Here is a 22427-nt window from a genome sequence, read left to right as displayed (position 1 = left end):
TTTTGTGACTAGTTTATTTCACTTAGCATAACGTCCCCAAGGTCCATCCATGTTATAACATGTGATAGGATTTCCTCCTTTCTAAAAACTGAGTAACATTCCATAGTATGCACATGTCACGGTTTGTTTATCCCTTCATAGACGTTTGGGTTGCTTCCAGGTTTGGCCATTGTGCATAATAATATACAGATAACAACAAGTCCTCTATTTTACACTCCTACTTTTTTTTACTATTATTAAGATCTCAGCACAACAAGAGACTAAACTAGGCAGAAATAAATAGCTATTAAGATTAATTCGTATTTCTTCCCCAAGATGTCTTCCAACTAATATTAATGTATGTTTGGGAAAAAAGAGATCTCAAAAAAGTTTAAGAAATACTAAGATTAAAAAGTTACACAATTTTTTCTACTATGGGACTCCTTGGTCTTCTAATTTTTCAGCGTGTACTATGAATCCCTAAGAGATCATATTGTAAGCAGTTTTTTTTTCTAACCTTATTTGACCAGGAAGCATTTGGTACAGGCAGAGCTTCTTAAATTTGTGCTCCAGGGAAAAGTTTGGGGAGCCCAATATCCACTAAACACTGAACTGAAAGGTGAAGTCTTTCACACTCAGCTTTGAATAGCCATATGTTTAAAACATACACATGTTATTACTACAATAACAATGTGGTCTTGACCTAATTAAGAGGGGCTAGATTTCTCTCTTTCATTCTTACACCTTCTTAGGGCTGAAAGAAGCCTTGGTCATGGAGACAACAATGATAATAATATCATTCTTCCAATTAAAAAAAAAAAAAACACATCCAAATTCAGATACACTAAAGGTAAATCTGGTCTTTACTTCAGAGTGTCTCTAAGTAAAATGAAAGTATAATAGTAATGTAACAAATTTATTACAACCAGTAATTGGAAATATCAGAAATTATTCAAGCAAGAAGTCTTCCCTTTTTGGATTGAGATCAGCAAAGCTTCTATCCAATACTCTTATTTTATTTCCACCAAAAAGAAAGAGCAATTGTAATGAGAGTCTCAAGTCACCAAAGCAAGCTTAAATTAATACAGAACTAACTGTAGTTCTCAAAATCAAGTAAACAAGGAGATGCGATGTTCAACCATGAAAATTAAAAAGGAATTATAAAAATGTGTAACTTACTGCTATAATTTGATCACCAATTTGAATTCTTCCATCATGTTCAACAGCACTGCTCTTTGTAATGCTCTTTACAAAGATTCCGGAAGGTTCTAAGATTAGAAATAGGTTAGTTTTCACTATTTACAAATACTATCCACTCTCCATTCTCCAACTACAAAACCCTAATTTTGAGTAAATTATATCTAAGCTAATGACACAAACAAAACCTCTAGTAGAAACTTAGGCTAGAGAATAAGGCAATTATTTTGTTTTTCCTGTCTTAAACACAATATCACGGACACCCACCTACATCAAATTATACCTAAAGAAGTTTTAAATAAGTTTACCTAGCAATCTGAAAACACGTAATGTTGATTTGCTATTTTGTAATACATTAAATATTAGAGATAATTACCACGTTTTAAACATTTCAGTGCTTTAAATTACCTAATTTTTTATCTCCAATATAACCAGCAATGGTAATTCCTAATCCTTGGACATTTTTAGTGAGTTCTACATCAAATGTCTCACTTTCTTCACTTTTCTGAGTAGAAGCGTCAACCTAAAATAAAATGGATAAATATACAAAGAAATAAAAATGTTAAAAAATCAAGGTAAGTTCAATAAACCACAGTTTTCATTTAGGAATAATATGACATAATAAAGTGTCAGAGAACCTACTAGAGAGTAACAGTGAAGACTGCTCCATTAGTCATGATGACACGGACTGAGCATCACAATTTGGTTAGAAAAGAATATCAGGATAAAGAAGAATCAGCCCTTTATCCCAGAGATATTTACTGTTCATATATACTAACTTTTAAAAATAAAATAATTCCTTATTAACAAACTCTATTTTCAGAAATGGATCATCTTCATTTCTGAAGAACTCAGGATGCAGGACAGTTGAAAAAACTCAAGTATTGAATTCACATCAACAAATTCAACTTTAGGGCAGTGCCTGTGGCTCGGTGAGTAGGGTGCTGGCCCCATATACCAAGGGTGGCAGGTTGAAACCTGGCCCCAGCCAAAACTACAACAACAACAAAAATAAATAAATAAAACAAATTCAACTTTAAATGTAGAAAGACAGCATCACTCTGCTCAACCGTCTACAAAGAAAAGAGGAACAACCACAGGTCCAGCTACCACTTACTGAGCAGTTTCTTATGTAACACACACTTGACATGTCTTAATTCATTATTCCTTATAACAAACCCATGACGTGGGTATAATTATTATATCTCCCTGAGGAACATAAACTTATCCAAGAACAAAGAGCTAGCAATCTAGTAGAGGTAAAATTCAGATCCAGATAGTTTGGGTTGCAGACCCTTTGCTCCTAAATGACTAGTGTTTAAAGTCCCAAAGAGAGTACGGGGCCATGATGCCTACGTTCTAGTTTCTATTATTGTCTTAAATTTATAATCAATTTTAATGCCATTAGTGTGACTTAATCTTTCCTGCAGATAGTTTAGTCATAGGAGGATGTTCTATTTTAAAAACCAGTGAAATGCATTAATGAAGTATTTTAAATTGTCCTTTTTTTTTTTTTTTTTTTTGTAAATTCAGCCTTTACCATGACAAGCCATTTGTAAGGAAAGTATGCCTTTCTGCGCTGGCATGCTGTACTCTTGGAATGATAGATGAAACTGGGTTTCTCAGATGTCAGCTTTCTCTAACATGGAGAATTGTTATTAATTGCTTGCTGGACTGAAGAGCAAAGCTCCCTAAAATTAAGCTTTCGTGGACTGATACTATATGTCATCAATAAGCTGTTAGTACTATGTATTGACGTGGTATCAGCAGATTCTACAAAGAACTCTAAGAAAGGCACAACAACATCAAGGTTACAGGTTCTAATGGACATCTAGGTTGGGATCGGCTGATTATATTTTTTAATTTGCTTTAAACAGACTCTGGCTGTATCTCACTGATAGTCCACCTAAATAAGATATAATTTTACAGTAAAGTTTTATTTTTTTCATTGCACATAATTATCTGTGCAAACTTAGCAAAAGTTTAGATAATTACAAGAAAATGACAGGATGAAATCTGCTTCAATTGAAACAAATGTGTTTTCTATTTTTACTAAGACTTATGCAAGTGCTATTTTAGAGGGTGGCAATTTGACTATCGAATGGTTTTAAAAGGGGCACAAGCTTCAGAAATGATGATATGCACAGAATAGATATTTTTCTAAGCTTTCAATTATATCAAGTGGTTTTCGGTATTGCATTCATTTATATATCGCTGAATACAATGTTTTGTTTACCACAAAAGAATGCCATTTAAACAGTTTCATAAACACGCTTTCTTTTTTCTCTTTGCAAAAAATAGCAACCAAATTCAATCCTAAAAAACAACAGAATCATGGAAATTTCAAGTGTTCTAATAAAGTTTTAAAGGGCTTGTGGAGGAGGTTAGGACATTAAAAAAGAATTTGTAGCAAGTACTTAAAAAACTTTGATAGAATAATTCTTGAATGTTTTTATATCTACAGGAAAGGAATACAGGACTAGCATTTGCCATAAAGTTTTTCTAGACATTGGGCCTAATTATCTTCTTAAATGTTTAAGAGAATTCTCGATAAAACCATGTTGTTATTTTATCCACGGATGTCTGGTGAACCACTACTTTCCAATAATTTGTACTTTCCCAACTTCTTTCATATCAAGTTAAGGACAAAGATGTAATGCTATGACTATGAATAAAGCTTTTGTTATAACACCAAAAGCCAAACTTTTGTTTAAAAAAAGTCATATAACTGGATCAAGAATAATGCTACTCATTATAACATAGTTCTAAGACAGATCTTAAGACAATAATAATGAAAAGTTTTAGTAACCCTTATTCATTCCCATCAAGCTCACTCTACTCTTCAACCTCCAAATAAATGAAACAAACACACAAAAAAGAAAACTGTTGACAAAAAATGATTAGAACCACGACCCATCTTACAGAAGCCCTTCCAATTAAGGGAAAGATAGAATTAAATACTTAAAACTATTATTTAAAATATTATCGATACTTCAAAACATTATCCTCATAAATGCTCTGCTTAGAGAAAACTGTAAAATAATAATTAGCATTTTTAGGCAACCTATTTTTTATGTTTTATATGTTATTCTTGATTAATAAAATGTTAGTAGTCTTGAAGTCCCTACATTTGAATTTCATTCCATTATTTGGAACCAAGATGTCAACATTAATAAGTCTAGTTTCTACATGAATATCACTGTCATCTAAGTGCTATTTTCTCTGATTTTCACATAAACTATTTTATCTACTTACCCGCATCTCTGGTGTGGAAGATGGGGATGAGGAGCAGGTAATGCCCAAAGAGTTGGGTGCTGCATGTTCTTCTATGGCGCCTCTTGCAATCATCAGTTTAACTCTATTTCCACATTGCCTAAGGACCTGTGCTACTTGCTCACTGCTCATTCCTGCTAGATCTGTGTCACCAATCTTTAGAATGTGGTCTCCACTGCATAATCGCCCGTGCTAAATAAAAAGAAGTTGAATAAACCATTTTTATAATAACTGAATCAGAGATATCATAAATGAAGGAAAATGATTAATAAAAATGACAATGGTATGAATTACCAATCAGGGGCATTGAACATGTTCTTGTAATATTAATAGTCTTCTGAAACATCCTAGCATCCTATGTGAAATAAGTATATGAAATTCGTAAATATTCCCTAAAATCAATAATTAATACAGATTTTCCATTTTTATTTTTACATATAATATACAAGAAAAAACGTTTCTTGTAATTTTTGTAAGGTACAGAAAGAAGAAGATTCTATTAAGCAAACATGAAAAAAGAAGTCATTATGCAAATACATATTACTCAAACTGTGGTATGAACCACAAGACAGCACTGTATTAATATCATGATTTCATTACTGGCCATCTCAGTTATAAAGGTCTCAAATGAACTCACTTGCAGCTGAAATCCTTGAGAGATAAAAATCCAGATAGATGTAGGGAGTAAAAAGCAGTTTTATAAGGCTGTACACAAGAGGTGCCCAGTAAAACTTTCTCCAATGATGGTGCAGTTTTGCACTGCCCAATGCTGTAGCTACTTGCAGCACATTGCCATGGAGAACTTGAAATGTGGCTAGTCCAACTGAATTTGTAACTTTATTTAATTTTAATTAATTGAAAAAGTGGCATGGGCTAAGCAGCTACAGTATTAGAAAGTATAGCTCTACGCAGCAGATGAATTGCATACATATCCACTAGCTTGTCACTGTGGTTTTCATTTGGCACTGATAGATGCTGGCTAACGTTGAAAAGAAGAAGAATGTGCATGCTACTGTGTTACTATTAATACCGCTAATGACAAAATTAATCAAGTTTTTCAATTATGAATATGGAAAGTGTTTGACCAACTTGACTTCTACCCTAGTTTTAAGTTCAAAGGCACAAGCAAAATAACAGCTTTATAAACAAAATTTTACATTCCAGGCAACAGTTCTATAAAGTGGCAAAACCTATAAAATTAAAATATAAATCATAATCGATGTACTAAATATTTTCTCACATATAGCACAACAATGTTACATATCATAAATAGCAATGCTTCACTGAACTACTCTGAGTGATAAAGAGAGGCCATACTTCATATACAAAGATAATACCAACGACCTATTACTAAAGGAACAAGTTGAATCTTCTTTTTTCTCTCAGTAATATATTTTTCTCATAATATTCTGTGACTATAAAACAGTCTAGGTTTGCAATATTATTTATGATCATAGAACAAAGGGCTACTACCCATACAATGATCAAAATCATAACCTTGGTTTCAGTCTGTAGTTCCAATGAGTGCTAAGTTAAGCTCACAGTCTATAACTGTAACTTAAAATAATTGTCCTTCTTCTTCATACTATCTTTTGTATTTTTTTTTTTAGAAGCAGAATCTCACTATATTACCCAGACTAGTCTCCAACACCTGGGCTCAAGCAATCCTCCCACTTCAACCTCCCATGTCCACTACAGACACAACCCATCACACCCAACTTCAACATCCCTTTTCAAAGGTAATCTCTCTCCAGGTTTAAGAGAATACTTCAAGGACAGCCAGTACAACAAAAGATTTTAATTAGGTTTCTTTGACATTATTTAAGGCCAAAGTTTCTTCTCTCCAACAAAAAAGTAAAAGGTACAGCCATACTTGAAACAGCATTAAAGACCAACTGGAGCCGCATACCTGATCAGCGACTCCTCCCGGCAGAATGGTTTTCACTATCACACCAGTTGCTTTTCCTCCTATGATGCCAAATCCCAGACCAGATCCATCATTGACTAATTCAATGGTTTCCACATGCTGCCAGTGAACCTAAACACAAAGCTTGTATATAACTTTGTAAAAATGTACAGAACACTACAATTTTATATTACAGTAGAGATTTTTGTGATTATATTTTGTTATCAAAATTAAATAATCAAACTCAAAAATGAGCCCTAACAATGTCCCTTTCATTTCATATATTTCCTTTTCAGCAGAATGTCACTGCTATTGATAAAATCATTCTAAAGATGATTACATACTGCGTCAATACGTCATCATAATGACTGCATTTCACCAGTCAAAGATAGGCACTCATTGTAAGATCTTTGGTAGGACTTCTAACAGAACAACAAAAGATCAAGGTTACAGGGGAAAAACGGTCATAGGGTAAGAATCTCTTCAGCATAATCCTACCTTCAGGTAGGATTCTACATTAGATGACTTATTAAAGTCACTGACAGCTAACTGTAATGATATAATTGCATAATTTATAAGGCAAAATCAAGATAATTCCTGTCTACAAAGTCAATTTTGTTAAAAGACTAACTTTTTTTTGAAGGAATGCTATCAAATGAAAAACTATACAAAGAAAATTAAAGGTCATTATAAAAGCTAGAAATTTCATTATAATTCAATCAAAACTCCTGGTTCGGAAGAGATTAAAGAGTACACAGACAAAAACTCAAGAAGTACAAAGAACCTATGGAATTGGAAACTTGGAGATATCCAAAAAGAACTAGAAAAACAGGTTCTGTTCCTTCTGAACATTTTAGGTACTCACGGGATTAGAGTGAGCTGAGATCGTGCTGGCCGCCGATGGAGAACGGGAAACTATGGGGCTGACGAACTGAGGCAACGAGCCTCTGGCAATAACTATCTGGACAGTGTCTTTGGCCTTCTGCAGGATGCTGATAGCCTGCTGATGTGTAATCGTCTGATCAAGTGCCTGTCCATTGATAGCAAGGATCTGATCAGTTTCCTTCAATCTTCCATCTCTATCAAGGATGAAAACGGGGGAAAAGCCATGTGATACTCTCAAGGAAATGACAGATTCTCTGGCATGTATGCTCAGATTATTTTAAGTCTTATTTTTAATTACCAAATGTTATATGCTTATTCCTATGTTCCACATTCTAAAATTTATGCTTTGGTTCCAGGTGATCAACTTTCTTAAGGTAATCCTACTGCTACCCCTAATAGCCCCTAATCAACCCCTAGACAACCCCTTGCATTTAAAAGCACTCTTTTTATCAGCTACCCAATCAACCAATGCATTATATCTTGGATGGTTCTATCTTCTAAAAATGAAAAGGCATATTGCCTATAAAGTTGGCCCTCTGATTCTGTGGATTCCACATCCATGGATTCAAGTAATAGGGGAATGAATATATTCAGCAAAAAAAGAGAAAAATAATGCTTAATAATAACAAATAACAAATAAAAAACAATCCTCTTTAACAACAAGTCACATAGCACTTACAGACGATAAAGTCTATAGGAAGATGTTCATAGGTTATACCAGTGGTTCTCAACCTTCCTAATGCCACGACCCTTTAATACAGTTCCTCATGTTGTGGTGACCCCAACCATAAAATTATTTTCATGGCTACTTCATAACTGTAATTTTGCTACTGTTATAAATTGTAATGTAAATATCTGATATGCAGGAGATATTTAGGCAACCCCTGTGAAGGGGTCGTTCAACCCCTCAAAGGGGTCAAGACTCAGAGGTTGAGAACTGCTGGCTTATACACATATAGCTCTAATCAAAAAGAACCCATTTAATAACAATGAAAATAATGTTCTACTCAAATGTTTCTTTCCTTATTAAAGTGCCATTAAGTTAGGACTATATTTAAAGCTATTTTCATTTCAGAGAATTTTGGTTTTTATCAAAACAACATTAATGACTTCTAAAAACTGTTCAGTAACAGATTATGTTCAGTTTGTTTGTTTGCTTCTTTTGTTTTTATTTATTCCCCCATAATGTTCAAACCTTCAGACTGTGTATCAAAAAGACGTGAGGGTACCGATCTCACCTGTGAGCCACACTGCCCTCTTGTATCTCTTGCACAAATATTCCGAGCTCTCCTCTGTTTTCACTCCTTAATCCCACAACACTAAACCCAAGGCCTCCACATGGAGGTTTGAGGAGCTCAAAAACCTCTACGTGGCGACCCTGTTCAGGAAATAAAACAAGAAAGAAAATTAAAACTTAATGCAGTAACAGTCATATGACTAGTAGTATTACACTGCTTTTTAAAAGGCAAAAGATTTGGCTCTGCACCTGTAACTCAGCCACATAAACCAAAACTGGCAGGTTCAAACCCGGCCCAGGCCAGCTAAGCAACAGTGACAACTGCAACAAAAAAATAGCCCGGCGTTTTGGCAGGAGCCTGTAGTCCCAGCTACTGGGGAGGCTGAGGCAAGAGAATCGCTTAAGCCCAAGAGTTGGAGGTTGCTGTGAGCTGACACCACAGCACTCTACCCAGGGCGACAGCTTGAGACTCTGCCTCAAAAAAAAAAAAAAAAAAGAAAAGAAAAGAAAAAAGGCAAAAGACTTATATGACCTGAAGAGAAACCAGAGTATACATTTTGTAAAAAAAAAAAAGTTGAAAAATTTTTCCAAAGATAAGTTTTAGCACTCATGGCATAGAGTAGGAAATTTTATGTGTCTTAAAGAATATTTCTAGAATTGATGGCAATACACAATACTCAATTTAAATTGTGATATTTAAAAAAGTATAACTGAAAAAATCGCTGAGCCATTTAAACTCACCCAAATTTGACTTCTTTTTCATTGCAATTTTTTTCAGATGTTATACACTGATGTCACTATATTCTTTATGCAGACCTTGATAAGATATTATAGACTTTATCATAAGTGACAGGAAGAAACATTCTTACCTGGGCCATATTTTTGATCAGCTGATCAAATTCATCACAAGCAGGTTTCCCATTGACATGTGGAGTGCCAGACCCTGTAAGTGCTTCCAGATTCCCATTATTGGATGATAATAAAAATGATTCACTTTGCAGCGCAGGAATTACAGCTGGGCTGAGATGAGAAAGGTGGGCATATTCAATATTGGAAGTTCCCGAAGTTGCACTGTTTACCTAAGAGTAATACAAAGACTATTAATAATTTTGACATCCCATAAACTATTTAATAGCAAATATCGCAAGAAGGGTAATAATGAAGTACACATGAAATCTCGAAATGTCCATTACTTCAAGGAGAAAAAATAGAAAAATACATAAAAATGCATAAATACTAAATGGCAGTGCTATTATTAGAAAAATAGAAAACTACCTCCCCTACTCATATTCAGGGTACTCATGAAAATACATAAATATTCACATCCATAAGCACACATTTGTCCCCAGCTCCTAGGAAGTAACCTCTACACTCTCAGAGTTTCCCAAGTGATAGGATATCGTTATTATTCATGGCAGATCACAAACTGTGAATCTAACTTTAATCATATGGGCAATCAATCATGAACATGTCTATGAAACAACACCCCAATAAAAACTCTGACCACCAAACTCAGGTGATCTTCCTGGATGTGTAATATTGTCCTGCCACCACATATACATTTCAGTCAAGAATGAACCACATATGATGGCAATCCCATAAGATTATTAGGAAGGTGAAACATTTCTATCACGTAGGGCCATCATAGCCATAATATCGTGGTGCTATACATTACTTAGTGCATAGTGCACCGTGTTTGTGGTGGTGATACTGACTAAATAACCTACAGTGCTAACGTTTCCCCATTGTTTTAGAGTGTATCCTTCTATTTATTTAAAAAAAAAAAAAAACTAACTACAAAACAGCCTCAGGCCCGTCCTTCAGGAGGTTTCCGGAAGAAAGCACTGTGATCAGAGAGGATGACAAGCTCCACGTTTGTTACTGCCCACAAAGATCTTCCAGTGCGACAAAAGGTAGAGGTGGAGGATGGGGACAATGATGATCCCCACCTGGACTGGTCAGGCTAATGTATGCCTTCGTGTCTTAGTTTTTAGCAAAAAAGTTTAAGAAGTGAAAGAAAAAAGTAATTTTAAAATAGGAAAGCACCTGTAGAATATGGATATAAAGAAAACATTTTTGTATTGCTATATAATGTGTTTGTGTTTTAAGGTAAATGCTATTTCAAGAGTCAAAAGTTTAAAACAAACTAAAACCTTTAAAAAGTAAAAGTTAACAGTTAGCTACTAAGGTAAATTTATTATTGGAGAAAGGATTTTATATATTTAGTGCAGCCTAAGTGTAGGGTCTGTAAAGTCTACAGTAACGTACAGTAATGCCTTTGCCTTCACACTCACGTACCACTCCTCACTGATTCACCTAGAGTTCTACCAGCTCCCCTTACGGTGTGTTTTATAAAAGTAGACCATTTTTTACCTTATATACCATTTTATTCCTTTCCAAAAGTTAGATATGATTAAATCACAAATATAATTCATTGTATTTCAATTGCCCACAGTATTTAGTACACTAATGTGATGTATGTCCTTGTAGCCTAGGATCAATAGGCCATACCATACAGCCTGGGTGCGTAGGTGGCTACACCATCTAGGTTTGTTTAGGTATACTCTATGTTCCCATAAGGGCAAAATTGTCTAACAATTCATTTCCCAGAATGGGTCCTAGTCATCAAGTAATGTATGACTATACTCCATTTATACTGTCACATGTGGATTCTGGAAGGATAACACTTCCCCACAAAAATGAAAGCCTCAGGTTGAGCTCCCCACCCCCATATCCTGTGCTATGCATCATTTTCCTTGGCTATCCTTGTCTATAACCTCTCCCTGTAATGGACCATAACCATGATGATAATGGATTTCAGTGAATTCTCTAAGACCTTCTAGTGAATTAGAGAACCAGAGTGGTTTGCGGAACTGCCCAAACTTGCAGTTACCCTCAGAAGCAATGGTGGTCTTGTGTAAAGTTTCTCCTTTAAGTTTGTAACTGGACCTTAACTCCTTGCAGTTGATGTCAAAAGTGTTAGGCAGAGCTGTCAGTCTGGAGGACTGTGTCCTCCAACTCTGTAGCCTGGCTAACCCTAGGTACAATGACATAAGCAACAAGAATGAAAACAATCATTCCATTTTTGCAAAGATTCCACAATTACCTGTGCATGCGTGTTATAAAGAGCTCCAAGTTAAATCTAAATAATAGATAAAACAGTGTAGTCAATCCTAATTTCATATTTCTGTAAGATGTCTGAAATGTGACTTTTTATCTATAATTATTTATCAGAAAGACTGCATCAATGATGCTTTTGGATCACTCTCTCACCTAATTTCCTTGTACTCTGTCCCTCATCCACTTTGTTCCATCTATACTGACCTCCTTATTGTTCCTCAAACTGCCAAACTACTCACTACCAGCCAGGTACATCCTTCACCCAGTATCCACACACCCACTTCTTTATTTCACTCAGGTGTGCTCAACCTCATTGCAGAGAAACCCCCCTTGGCAACTCTATCTAGAACAGCATCCCACCCATAGGCTCCATGAACTTGCCTGACCTGTTTCTCTTCATGACACTTGTCACCATCTGACATATCCCTTGCTGTCATGGATCTTCAGTGGAAACACATTCAAATGTAAAATTCCCTAGTGAAGAAACTGACTAATTTATTTTCTTCTGTCTTCATTCTCTAGAACAGTACCTTGCACAAAGTTGACCTTCAATACTCATTTGAAGAATAAATGTTTATGTATTAATCTATTAAAAAAAACTATTCTGATCCAATCTCCCAAACAACTCTCCAAGTACTATACCACTATCTCAATTTTATAAATGATGAAATTATACAGCATCACATACCGAGGTTGCCTGTGACCTAGATTTTATTCATTGTGGTGTTCCTGTCATCTTTGTACACAAAGCATACAGTCATTTGAAATATCATTTCTGGAAGTAAGACAAGGTAAAGAGCCTTCATTTACAGAGCTATCAAAGTATTTCCTCGTATGTAACCAATCCATATATAAGCGTTTATTATGCATCCTTAAAAATAAAACAGAAAAGTCATTAAGTCACCAGTAACCCAATCATCATATTGGCTATCTACAATCATGGACTAAAAAAGAGATTACTGTGTTGAAAGAAGACTTTTGGGAATCCTTTCAAATGCTTATTTTAAAATCTACAGCAGGCATGATCAATTATTATTTTTTCAAAAACAAGCTTCTATGCCAAAATTGATTTTTTTTATCCTGAGCCATAGCAACTTCAGTAAAGTCTGCCAGCAGAAGATACACCACTCAGGTTGAAGCAGATGGCGTAATGAAATTTGTGACAGGCTGAGGATCCCACATACCAGGACCTAAGGGCTATGGTATGTGTGCATAGGAAAAAATATTTGGACTTCTGCTGCGGTAAGCCAGTGAACAAATCACATTCTGAGAACAGAGAGTCTGTCTTTAAGAAATTCATGTAAAGCAGAAACTCTGATATTATGGAAGACTGGGTATGAAGGCATTCCAAAGTAAAGTTAGGGAGAACAGAATAGGTACAAAGTTGCAATATAAAAATTTCATGAAAGTATTTAACATCACTCATCTTCTCATAATTGACACCAAAATACTTTTAAAGATGTGACAAATATTAATGACCCCCTATTCCTTTTCCCTGCTCTTGAAATCTATATAAACGTAAATGCAAAGGTTACCAAGATAACATATTTAAAAATTATCATTATACCATCGTATGAAAATTTTATTTTTAAGTTTACAAATTTATATGCATAAAAAAAGCACAAAGACAACTTTTGACTCTGCTATAATTGTTTATTAAAATGGCTTCTTAAACTATAATCTCTTTGAGGAGCCCGAATGGCTCTTATTTGCCTTGAAAGGTCAGCTTATAGCAGACTCACTATTAATGTATAATGATTCCCATCTTTGGTTTATAGAATATAAAATAAACAGAAGAAAACACAAATATCTGGTCATTTTTATAATAATCTGTATAATTTAAGGAAGTTACTAGTAAATGAGCAAAAGTTACCAAACAATTACCTGTTCTCTGTTTAACTTCTGGCTGAGTATTTCAATTTAAAAAGGACTTTTCTATGCTTAGTAAATAAACATATTAATTTATGGATTTCAATTGCTGCCATTACCTAAAACATAACCTAAATAAATACTATGCAAATTATTCACTTAAAAAGTTTGTAAATTCTTTGAGAAAGGGCAGGCTAACACACCCTTCCTTATTTAGAAGTATAAGAGAGGCCCTTTTATAAGATGCAGTCTGGTTATTGGCTCAAATACTCCAAAACGTCAGATAAAGCAGAAATCATAACAAATGAAAAATATATAACTGAAGCACTTTATTTTAACTTCCACTGTATGTGTATTCACTCCTAAATTTCTTAAGACAGGGGACCTCAAACTTTTTAAACAGGGGGCCAGTTCACTGTCCCTCAGACCATTGGAGGGCCGGATTGCAGGCCCTGGGATGAGTCGGCTGCTAAGCAGGACAGGCAGGTGCAGCAAAAACATTCGGCGGGCTGGATAAATGTCCTAGGCAGGCCGCATGTGGCCTGCGGGCCGTAGTTGGAGGATGCCTGTGACTTAATATATGGATAAGATCTTCTTGAATAGAGGCCTAACTGGGAAATTCCTTCCTTGTTTGTTGCATAAACCACCTACATGTAAAATAGCATTATTTTTTATTTCAGTCGCTTTTACTTCACTCTTCAATACTGAATGGGGTTCTACCTTGCCCTTTCCCAAATAATTTGCAAGCTTTTAAATGGAATATTTTGCATAATATTTATTTAGGTTATGTTTTAGGTAAGGTCACTAGTTAAAATCCATAAATTAATATATGTCTACTATAAATATTATATATATATTTACTCTTGAAGGTGGAACAAGAGTTTAGACACTGGAGAGACAATTTCATTGAAGAGTTCTTCCAGATTTTTATAAGTCCTTTCCCCAATGTTTTAAATTTGGATCAAACATAATTAACAATTTCACCAAAAACTACTTTTCCAATTCATCTATATAGTCTTTCAAAAGAACTGAAATAGGTTTTCATAGGGAAAAAAGATGCTTGTCATAAATTTTTATACAATAGTCATGTGACTATCAAAATAATAAAATGAGTTTCTGATAGATGCACAGTGAGCTGGCACGAGCTCAGGAGGAACCCAGGCTGGAGAGCACCTGAGCAGACGGTTCAGTGTCATCAGGGGAGGTCACGTGCCGTACAGGAGAAATTACTCGTATCTTCTCAGCTAGTAAATTACTCACCTGTAGATGTGATAGAGAGCTGCTTCTGTAACAGCAGCAAGAGAGTAAACAAAATTTCTCTTTGGTTCTGTATACAGTTAGGTTTACCCTGCAGGAATAGCTAAATCAGAATGGTCTTTACACGGAGCTCCAATGTGTATAGGAGCTGCTAAAAAGTTTTTTAAAGATACCAAAAAGAAGCCAAAGCTTCTGGCATTTTCTACTGATGAGAAGCAAAATAGTTAAGTCCAGTGCACAGGGGAGGAGAAGGGAGCACACAGAGCGTGAATGCGGAGGCATCTCGGAAGCCGACAACACAGCACAGCACAGCAGAGGAACACAGGCGAAGGCCAAACCAGGAAGAAAGTCCTAAAACCACTAGAGCAAGGAGACATGTCATCTTCAAAGACAACAAGAGCAACAGCTGACTTCTCAACAAGAACAATGAAAATCAGACGTTAACAGAATAATTTTTAAAAAATTAATAAAAGGAAACACCTGACAACCTAGATTTTCACAACACACATATATATAAACACACAAGCACATGTGCAAAGTGTACACACACACACAGTCATCTCATATTTGTACAAAGAAAAGTCCTAAGTAAAGTCTTAGACAGAAAAGAAAATTATCCCAGATAGAAGATCCCTACTTAGAAAAGACTGAAGAGTATAAAGGGGGGTTAAAAATGTGTATCAGAAGGAATTCCTTAAAACAGTGAAAAATGTAAACTTGTGGAGTTTTAAAACAGATGTGGAATTGCATAATCTCACTGTATAAAAGGTAGACATGGAGTAGATACAATTGAAGTGCTTTAAGCCCCTTGCATTGTACACAAGTGACAAAGTTTGAATTAAAATAGAAGCAAATAATCCAAGACTATGCATAACTGACAAAAAGACTCCTATCTGTAATAGATAAAGAAAATTCAAAACTCAATAGTTAAGGCCAGGTGCAATGGAGTATGCCTGCAATCCTAACACTCTGGGAGGCCAAGGCAGGTGGACTGCCCAAGCTCAGGAGTTCAAGATCAGCCTAAGCCAGAGCGACATCCCATCTGTAAAAATAGCGAGGCGTTGTGGCAGACACCTGTAGTCCCAGCCACTCGGGAGGCTGAGACAAAAGGATCACTTGAACGAGCTATAATGCTCTTGTGATCTGTCCATGCTGTGTATAGTACAATTTTGCTCCTGTTTATACTGCACCCTGAAAAAGTGAGACTCTGTCAAACAATACAAAACAAGCTCAATAGTTAAAAAGTTCAATTAGTAAATACACAAAAAACCCAAAGGGATAATTCATACCTGGCATCATTAGACATTAAAGAAATGCAAATTAAAGTCACAAAACATTACTACTATCACCTAGCAGAATAGTGAGGATATGGAGAAAATAGATTGCTCATGCTTTACTGTGGGACAATAAAATGATACAGCCCTACTGAAAAAATAGGTTGGCAATTTCTAAACAACATGGATTTGCTGAACAACCCTGCAGTTGCACTCCTGCACGTTTGCTGTAGAGGAATAAAAACGTATGTCCAAACAAAAATCTGTACACAACTGTTCATAACAGCTGCATCTAGCACAGTGAAAAGCTGGAAACAGAAAATGTCCCTCAACAGGTACATCCATACACTCCCCACCAATAAACAGGAGCAAAATAGTACTACACACAGCGTGGACAGATCACAAGAGCATCATTCTGAGAGAAGGAAAGCCAGTATCAAAAGGCCACATACGTTATAATTCTATTCATATAACATTCCTGAGATGACAACATGAGAGAGAGAGAAAAGACTGAAGGCTCTAAGAGTTAGGAAAGGGCAGGGTAGTGACTGAGAAGGAGCAGACTGGGGGATGTCTAAGATCTGATCTTGATTGTGGTGATAGCTGCTCTACAAAGTGGAGAATAAAATAACACATATTCAAAGAAAAAAGTAGACATAAAGTAGCAATGTCACTTTCCTGGTTTTTATATTTTATTATAATTATTAGTATACAACCACCGCAAGAAATTTGCTGAAGTATGTACAGGACTTCACCACAGCACAGTTAAAAATTCCTATGTGCTTGTAAGTACTTCGAAATAGAAAGTTTCTTTAAATATTGACTCATGTAAACAAAGGATACGTGATCTATAAGAAGCTCACACAACTCAAATCAAATAATCCAATTAAAAATTGGACAGAGGATCTGAATAGACATCTCGCAAAAGAAGACATATAAATGGCCAGCAAATGTGTGAAAAATGTTCAACATCATTAGTCATCAGAGAAACGCAAATCAAAACTACAGTAAGATACATTCTCACCCCAGTTAAAACGGCTTTCGTCAGAAAGAGAGGCAATAATGAATGCTGGAGAGAATGTGGAGAAAGAGGAACAGCATCCTATTATCATACACAGTCAGTAAAAATGTGAAATTAGTACAACCACTAAGGAGAACAGTACAGAGATTCCAAAAAAAACTAAACACAGAACTACCATGTGATCCACTGATCCCACTGCTGGGTATATATTCAAAGGAGGAGAAATTACTGTATTAAAAAGATGTCTGCCATGCTTATCACAGCACTATTCACAATAGCAAGATTTTGATTTATCCAAAGAGACACTGCAGGCATATAATAAACAACTTTATGCCAAAAAGTATTTAATTGTTCAAAAATGTCAATAGTTTTGTATCTACCAATAAAATTGAATCCACTAATGCAAATCTACCCCCCACACAAAACAAACTGAAAGCAGTCTAGATCAGGGGCTCTCAACCTGTAGGTTGCGATCCCTTTGTAACAATGAAAATACATCACGGCATTGGGAAGGTTAAGAACCACTGGTCTAGATAGTTTAATAAATTCTTCTATTTTTTTTTTTTGTTGTTCTTTGCAATTAACAACAAATTCTTTTAGTGACAAGGAAGACAGGGGACTATTCTCTACTTTTTGTTTGAGGCCAGCACAACCTTGATTGTAAACCCTAACAAGGTCATTCTTAGCAAAGCAATGGACCATAAGTCAAGAGAAAGGATAATAACAAGAAGGCTAACGTACTAAATTCAAAGGTACTTAAGGGGACAAATTAGCAGGACCAAGTCGAACATTCCAGAAATACAAAGTTAAAATAACATTAGAAAGTGGTTTAATTTACCACATTAACAGAATAAAGACAAAAACAAGATCAGCTAAAAAAGACAGCAGAAGAAAGTAGTGGATAAAAACCATACTGTCTCCATTTCTATTCAATATTAGACTCAAGTTCTCATGTAGTACATTAAGGCAAGAAAAACAAATAAAGGGCATAAAGACTGGAAATGAGGAAGCAAAAGTATTTGCAGAACACATGACATTGAAAGCAAATGAATCTACAAGTAAACTATTAGCACTAATAATGAATTTAGTAAGACTGTGAACACAAAAATCAATATTTAAAAAATTAACTATATTGCCTAGCAAAAACAACCAGAAATTAAAATCTTTAAAGTAGGTTCTACTTAAAACATAACATTTTCTTAAATAACTGGAACACAGTATAGAGTTTAGAAACAGACTCACACATACATAATTACTTGATTTACAACAATGGTGCCAATGTAAGGGTAGGACTGTCAATAACTGCTTCTACTTCTGTGTCAAACAGATAGTAAAATGGAAAATTATAAACATACACAAGCACATAAATACTTCATTTCTACCTTATACCATAGCCAAAATTTGGCAGGTCAAACAATAAAGCTTCTAAGAGAAAAATCTCTATACTCTTGAAACAGTCGAAGATTTCTCAAGTAGGGCAAAAAAGGAATACCAATAGAAAAGAAATTTGAAAAACTGGACTTTATTACAACTAAAAAATAAAACTTCTGATCACTAAATGATACAATTAAGGGAGCAAAAAGGTACAAGATAAATATCCAAGAATGAATCTATATTCAAATGTATTTAAAAAAAAAAAAAAAACTCTTGTTGGTCGGTGTCTATGGCTCAAAGGAGTAGGGCGCCGGCCCCATATCCCAGAGGTGGTGGGTTCAAACCCAGCCCCGGCCAAAAACTGCAAAAAAAAAAAAAACCTTACAAATCAGTAAGAAAAAGACTGACAAATCAATAGAAAAATGAGAAAAAACTTAAAAGCAAGAATATCACAGAGGATATCCAAATGACCGATATGCACGTAAAAAGATGCTCAAGAAGTATGCCAAGTACCCTGAGCACCTTGAACTACAACTCAGACTTTGGACTTTACCGCAACAAACATAAATAATGTAACCTAACTGTACATACCCTCATATTAACCTGAAATAAAAGAAAATTGTGAAGGTCAGAGATTGTCTACCAACACATAAAACAGGTGCTCAGCATCATAATTCACTGTGGAAAGGCAAATTAAAACAATAATATGACACTACAACATACTCCCTAGAGTGGCTAAGAGTGGAAAAAATAAATTTAAAGCAGATAGCAAAAAATGTAAGCAATGATAAGGAGCAACAGGAACTCTCACAGACTCCCCGCCGATAGTAAGAGAGTTAGACCTGCAATCACTTGGGAAAACGGTTTGGCTGAATCTGAAGTTTAGGACCCAGAAATTTCTATTCATACTTAGGTGAACATCTGAGAGAAATACAAACTGTGAACACTAAATAAGTACTATCATAAAAAAATGTCTACAGCAGATTTTATTCATGACATCCCAAAATTGCAACCCACAGAAGAGAGGACAAATTTATTCTAGTATATTAATACAGTAAAAAACGAAAAGAACTACAGTTTCATACAACAACACAGACACAAAATGTATATGCTCAGCCTGCATTTACATAAAATTCAAATACTTCCCTATTAGATAAAAGTTTAAATAATAATTCTTTGGGGGAGGATTAGAATTTACTGAGGGTGCATAAGAGAGTTATTACGGAGTGCTAATAACTTCCTATATCTTGATCTGAGTTAGAGTTACATGTTTATATTTATTTTATAAAAAATTCTTGAATTTGATTTTTGATTTTGATTATTTGATTTTTTCCTTTACTGTATGTTATTTTTCAATTTGTTAAAGTTTGCAAAATAAGACCTATAATCAGAGCATGGAACGTGGGGCATTCTAATGAGTGACATAAAAATACACTTCTCTTAAAGAAACCAAGAGGGTAGCAACAGTCTCTACGCACAAAGGTAAACCTTCTCTGTCCTCAAGGTTGAATTTAAAGTTCAATGATCAGGTATTGACCTTAAAATGAAGGAAAATATAGAAAGTGAATATTTGAAGATGAAGTTTAGTCTATTACTATGATGGATGATCCTCCACAAGCTTGATAAGGATACAACCGGCTAATTCTCATTCCCAGAATGAATCCTTTAACAAGCACAAAAGTAAAGATGAATCCTCGGCAAATGTGTTCTAACCACTGAACATTTGGATATTTCTTCCTTAAAGATTATGAAGTTTTAAAACATTTAATTGCATACTAAATTTTAAGAAGGAAAAATAATCATATGTTATATTTTAAACAAAAGTACTTTGACCCAATCTGGGACAAAGCTGACCTAATTAAGATTTAAAAATTATAAATTGCTTGCCTTTTTTCAATAATACAATCTATCCTGTAATATTAATGTCATTCTAAAAATACCTGAAGAGGTCAATATTTAAATATTTTGACCATATAAATGTGATATAATTCACTTGATTTTAACCCAACAGAATATTTCCAAATGTGTATATTCATTTAACTAAGTTTGTTATCAAATACTGAAATAGCAACTTCTTATGTTTCATCTATACCTTCTGGGTTGTTTACTGTAATTTATTATTAACTCCATTTTAATGGCCAGTATCAATCTTCCTAGAAGTACTTGCATAACTACCTACAAAAATGATTTATTGCTTAGGGTAAAACTTAATCTTTTAAAGCACTTTTTCCTAAGTTATCAAAATGTGTTTTGTAGTCCTGTTGTTCTGACTTATTCTGAAGACACAGTATAGCAGCAACAATAAAATAACCCAACTGTTTACTTATATTTGATGAATATTATATTTCTATCATTTAAAAGTTAAAATAAATTATCTTCAGTTAGCAAGAAAAAAATGACCACTGCCTCTGTACCCCTAGTTTTGGTAGATTTCAAGGAAATGTGTAAAGATATATTGCTGGTTCAATCTCTCAATTTTTAGTTTATTTATTATTGTTTAACATAATGAGAATAAGAAATAAGGCACGCTCCAGGGAATTAGCCATAACAGGTGCACCTCTTAGAAATGCAGGGTTTTTCTTTTTTTGTTGTTTAATCTACACTTTGTCTTTTCTTCTTACAGAGTAAGAAATGTGCTTATTTTCTAGTGAATTTACAAAAATGCAGTGAAACACTCTCTGGAACTGATCCCAAATATGAAATGCAAAGATAGATAGGACGCTGAGAATATTAAATGAAATGTAGCACCTAAAATGGTAGCAATTATAAGAAAAAAAATTTAAACATAATAGGACTCCATTTCAAGTTTGGAACCTAGGGAGGCCTCCTTTTCCATAAATCTTTCAGTGAAATACTGATTAGAGCACAGCTCTGATGCATTATTGAACAGGCAAACCGTTGCACAGTAATTGATGGTGGCACTCTGATTTAATGATCCTTATTTTTAAAGCTAATTAAAGAAATTGAGTTGCATGTTCAAAGGAGATTATCTTAATGTGATGAAACTATTTTAGACATAAAGTAGCTTGTAGCTCCTGAACTAAATGAGATACAAAATACAGCAGTTAAGTTATAAAAGGGAAAAACAACATTAAACGGAATAAGCATAATTTTACATTTGCTATGAGACCTTCCTTTCATTCATTCAAATATTTATCGAACAATAAAATGTTTAATACAATGGGCTCTAGGTGATGAGGACAGTAATTAAAATGAGAAAATGCTTCCCATAATTACTAATATATTACATGTGTTAGAAAATTACTTCCCTGGGCTTAATGCACTCAGCTGCTGAGATAGGATACCTTTCTTTTCAAAGCCAAGAACTCTCCATCAGCAAAGCAGATAGTGGTCAAGAACATACACAACTTGTATTCTTAAAGTAGCCTTTGACTATCATTGGCTGATAAATTAAAAAGATAAGTGTTCAATGTAAAAATAATTCTGTAACCCAAGTATGCTTCAAGAATCATTCTGAGTAATCAAAGTATAAATTTTATGTACCTGCCCCAATGTAGGTAAAAGTGCAGAATTTCGGGGGCATATTTGTTTTACCTGACATTGTGCTAAAAAAGGATAAACTATAGGCTATAAAATTCAAGATGGAAGGCAAAAAACACTTAAAACCTAAAAAGGAAATAAAGAGTACATAAGATTCTGGCTTTTCCCTTCTGGTGTTTGGGAAGGTTTATACAGATGACCAACACAAAGCAATGCTGTTACCTAAAGCCTATTAAAGGACAAGATCAAATGCAAAACTGTAGACTTTGTGCCTTTACACAACGTCGACTTAAGTGAGTGGCCAGAAAGTTTACTTTATCTTGTTATGTTTCCGTTTTCACTCAAACTGCATCTAGGAAGATTCTATTCATTTTTGAAACAACATAATACAATGTGCCTATTAAAATCAATTCACAATGCACACTGCACTAGAATGTTGGTGTCAGCAACATAATGCACAGTATTCCGTGTGCACTATATAAACTAATTTTCTTAAAGAAAGCCTATGATTCTAAAACCTCTGGAAATATACTT

The 22427-nt window shown here is 34.6% G+C and overlaps 1 protein-coding gene across 4 annotated transcripts in view; it reads right to left on the bottom strand.

The window, feature by feature from the left end:
* MPDZ (multiple PDZ domain crumbs cell polarity complex component) overlaps positions 1-22427 on the bottom strand; it is a 168859-nt gene that overhangs the window by 113777 nt on the left and 32655 nt on the right. For all 4 annotated transcript variants that reach the window (XM_023508124.1, XM_023508119.1, XM_023508115.1 and 1 more), the window contains exons 5-11: positions 9347-9556; positions 8479-8618; positions 7221-7434; positions 6359-6487; positions 4432-4641; positions 1585-1699; positions 1159-1247 (exon numbers count right to left, since the gene is read on the bottom strand). In XM_023508124.1, coding sequence (XP_023363892.1) covers positions 1159-1247; positions 1585-1699; positions 4432-4641; positions 6359-6487; positions 7221-7434; positions 8479-8618; positions 9347-9556 — 1107 coding nt within the window. The remainder of the gene's footprint in view (positions 1-1158; positions 1248-1584; positions 1700-4431; positions 4642-6358; positions 6488-7220; positions 7435-8478; positions 8619-9346; positions 9557-22427) is intronic.

Source organism: Otolemur garnettii, unplaced genomic scaffold (assembly GCF_000181295.1).
Source record: "Otolemur garnettii isolate 467f Iridium unplaced genomic scaffold, OtoGar3 scaffold00006, whole genome shotgun sequence".
NCBI lineage: Eukaryota > Metazoa > Chordata > Mammalia > Primates > Galagidae > Otolemur > Otolemur garnettii.
This window is presented reverse-complemented; position numbering and strand designations above follow the sequence as displayed.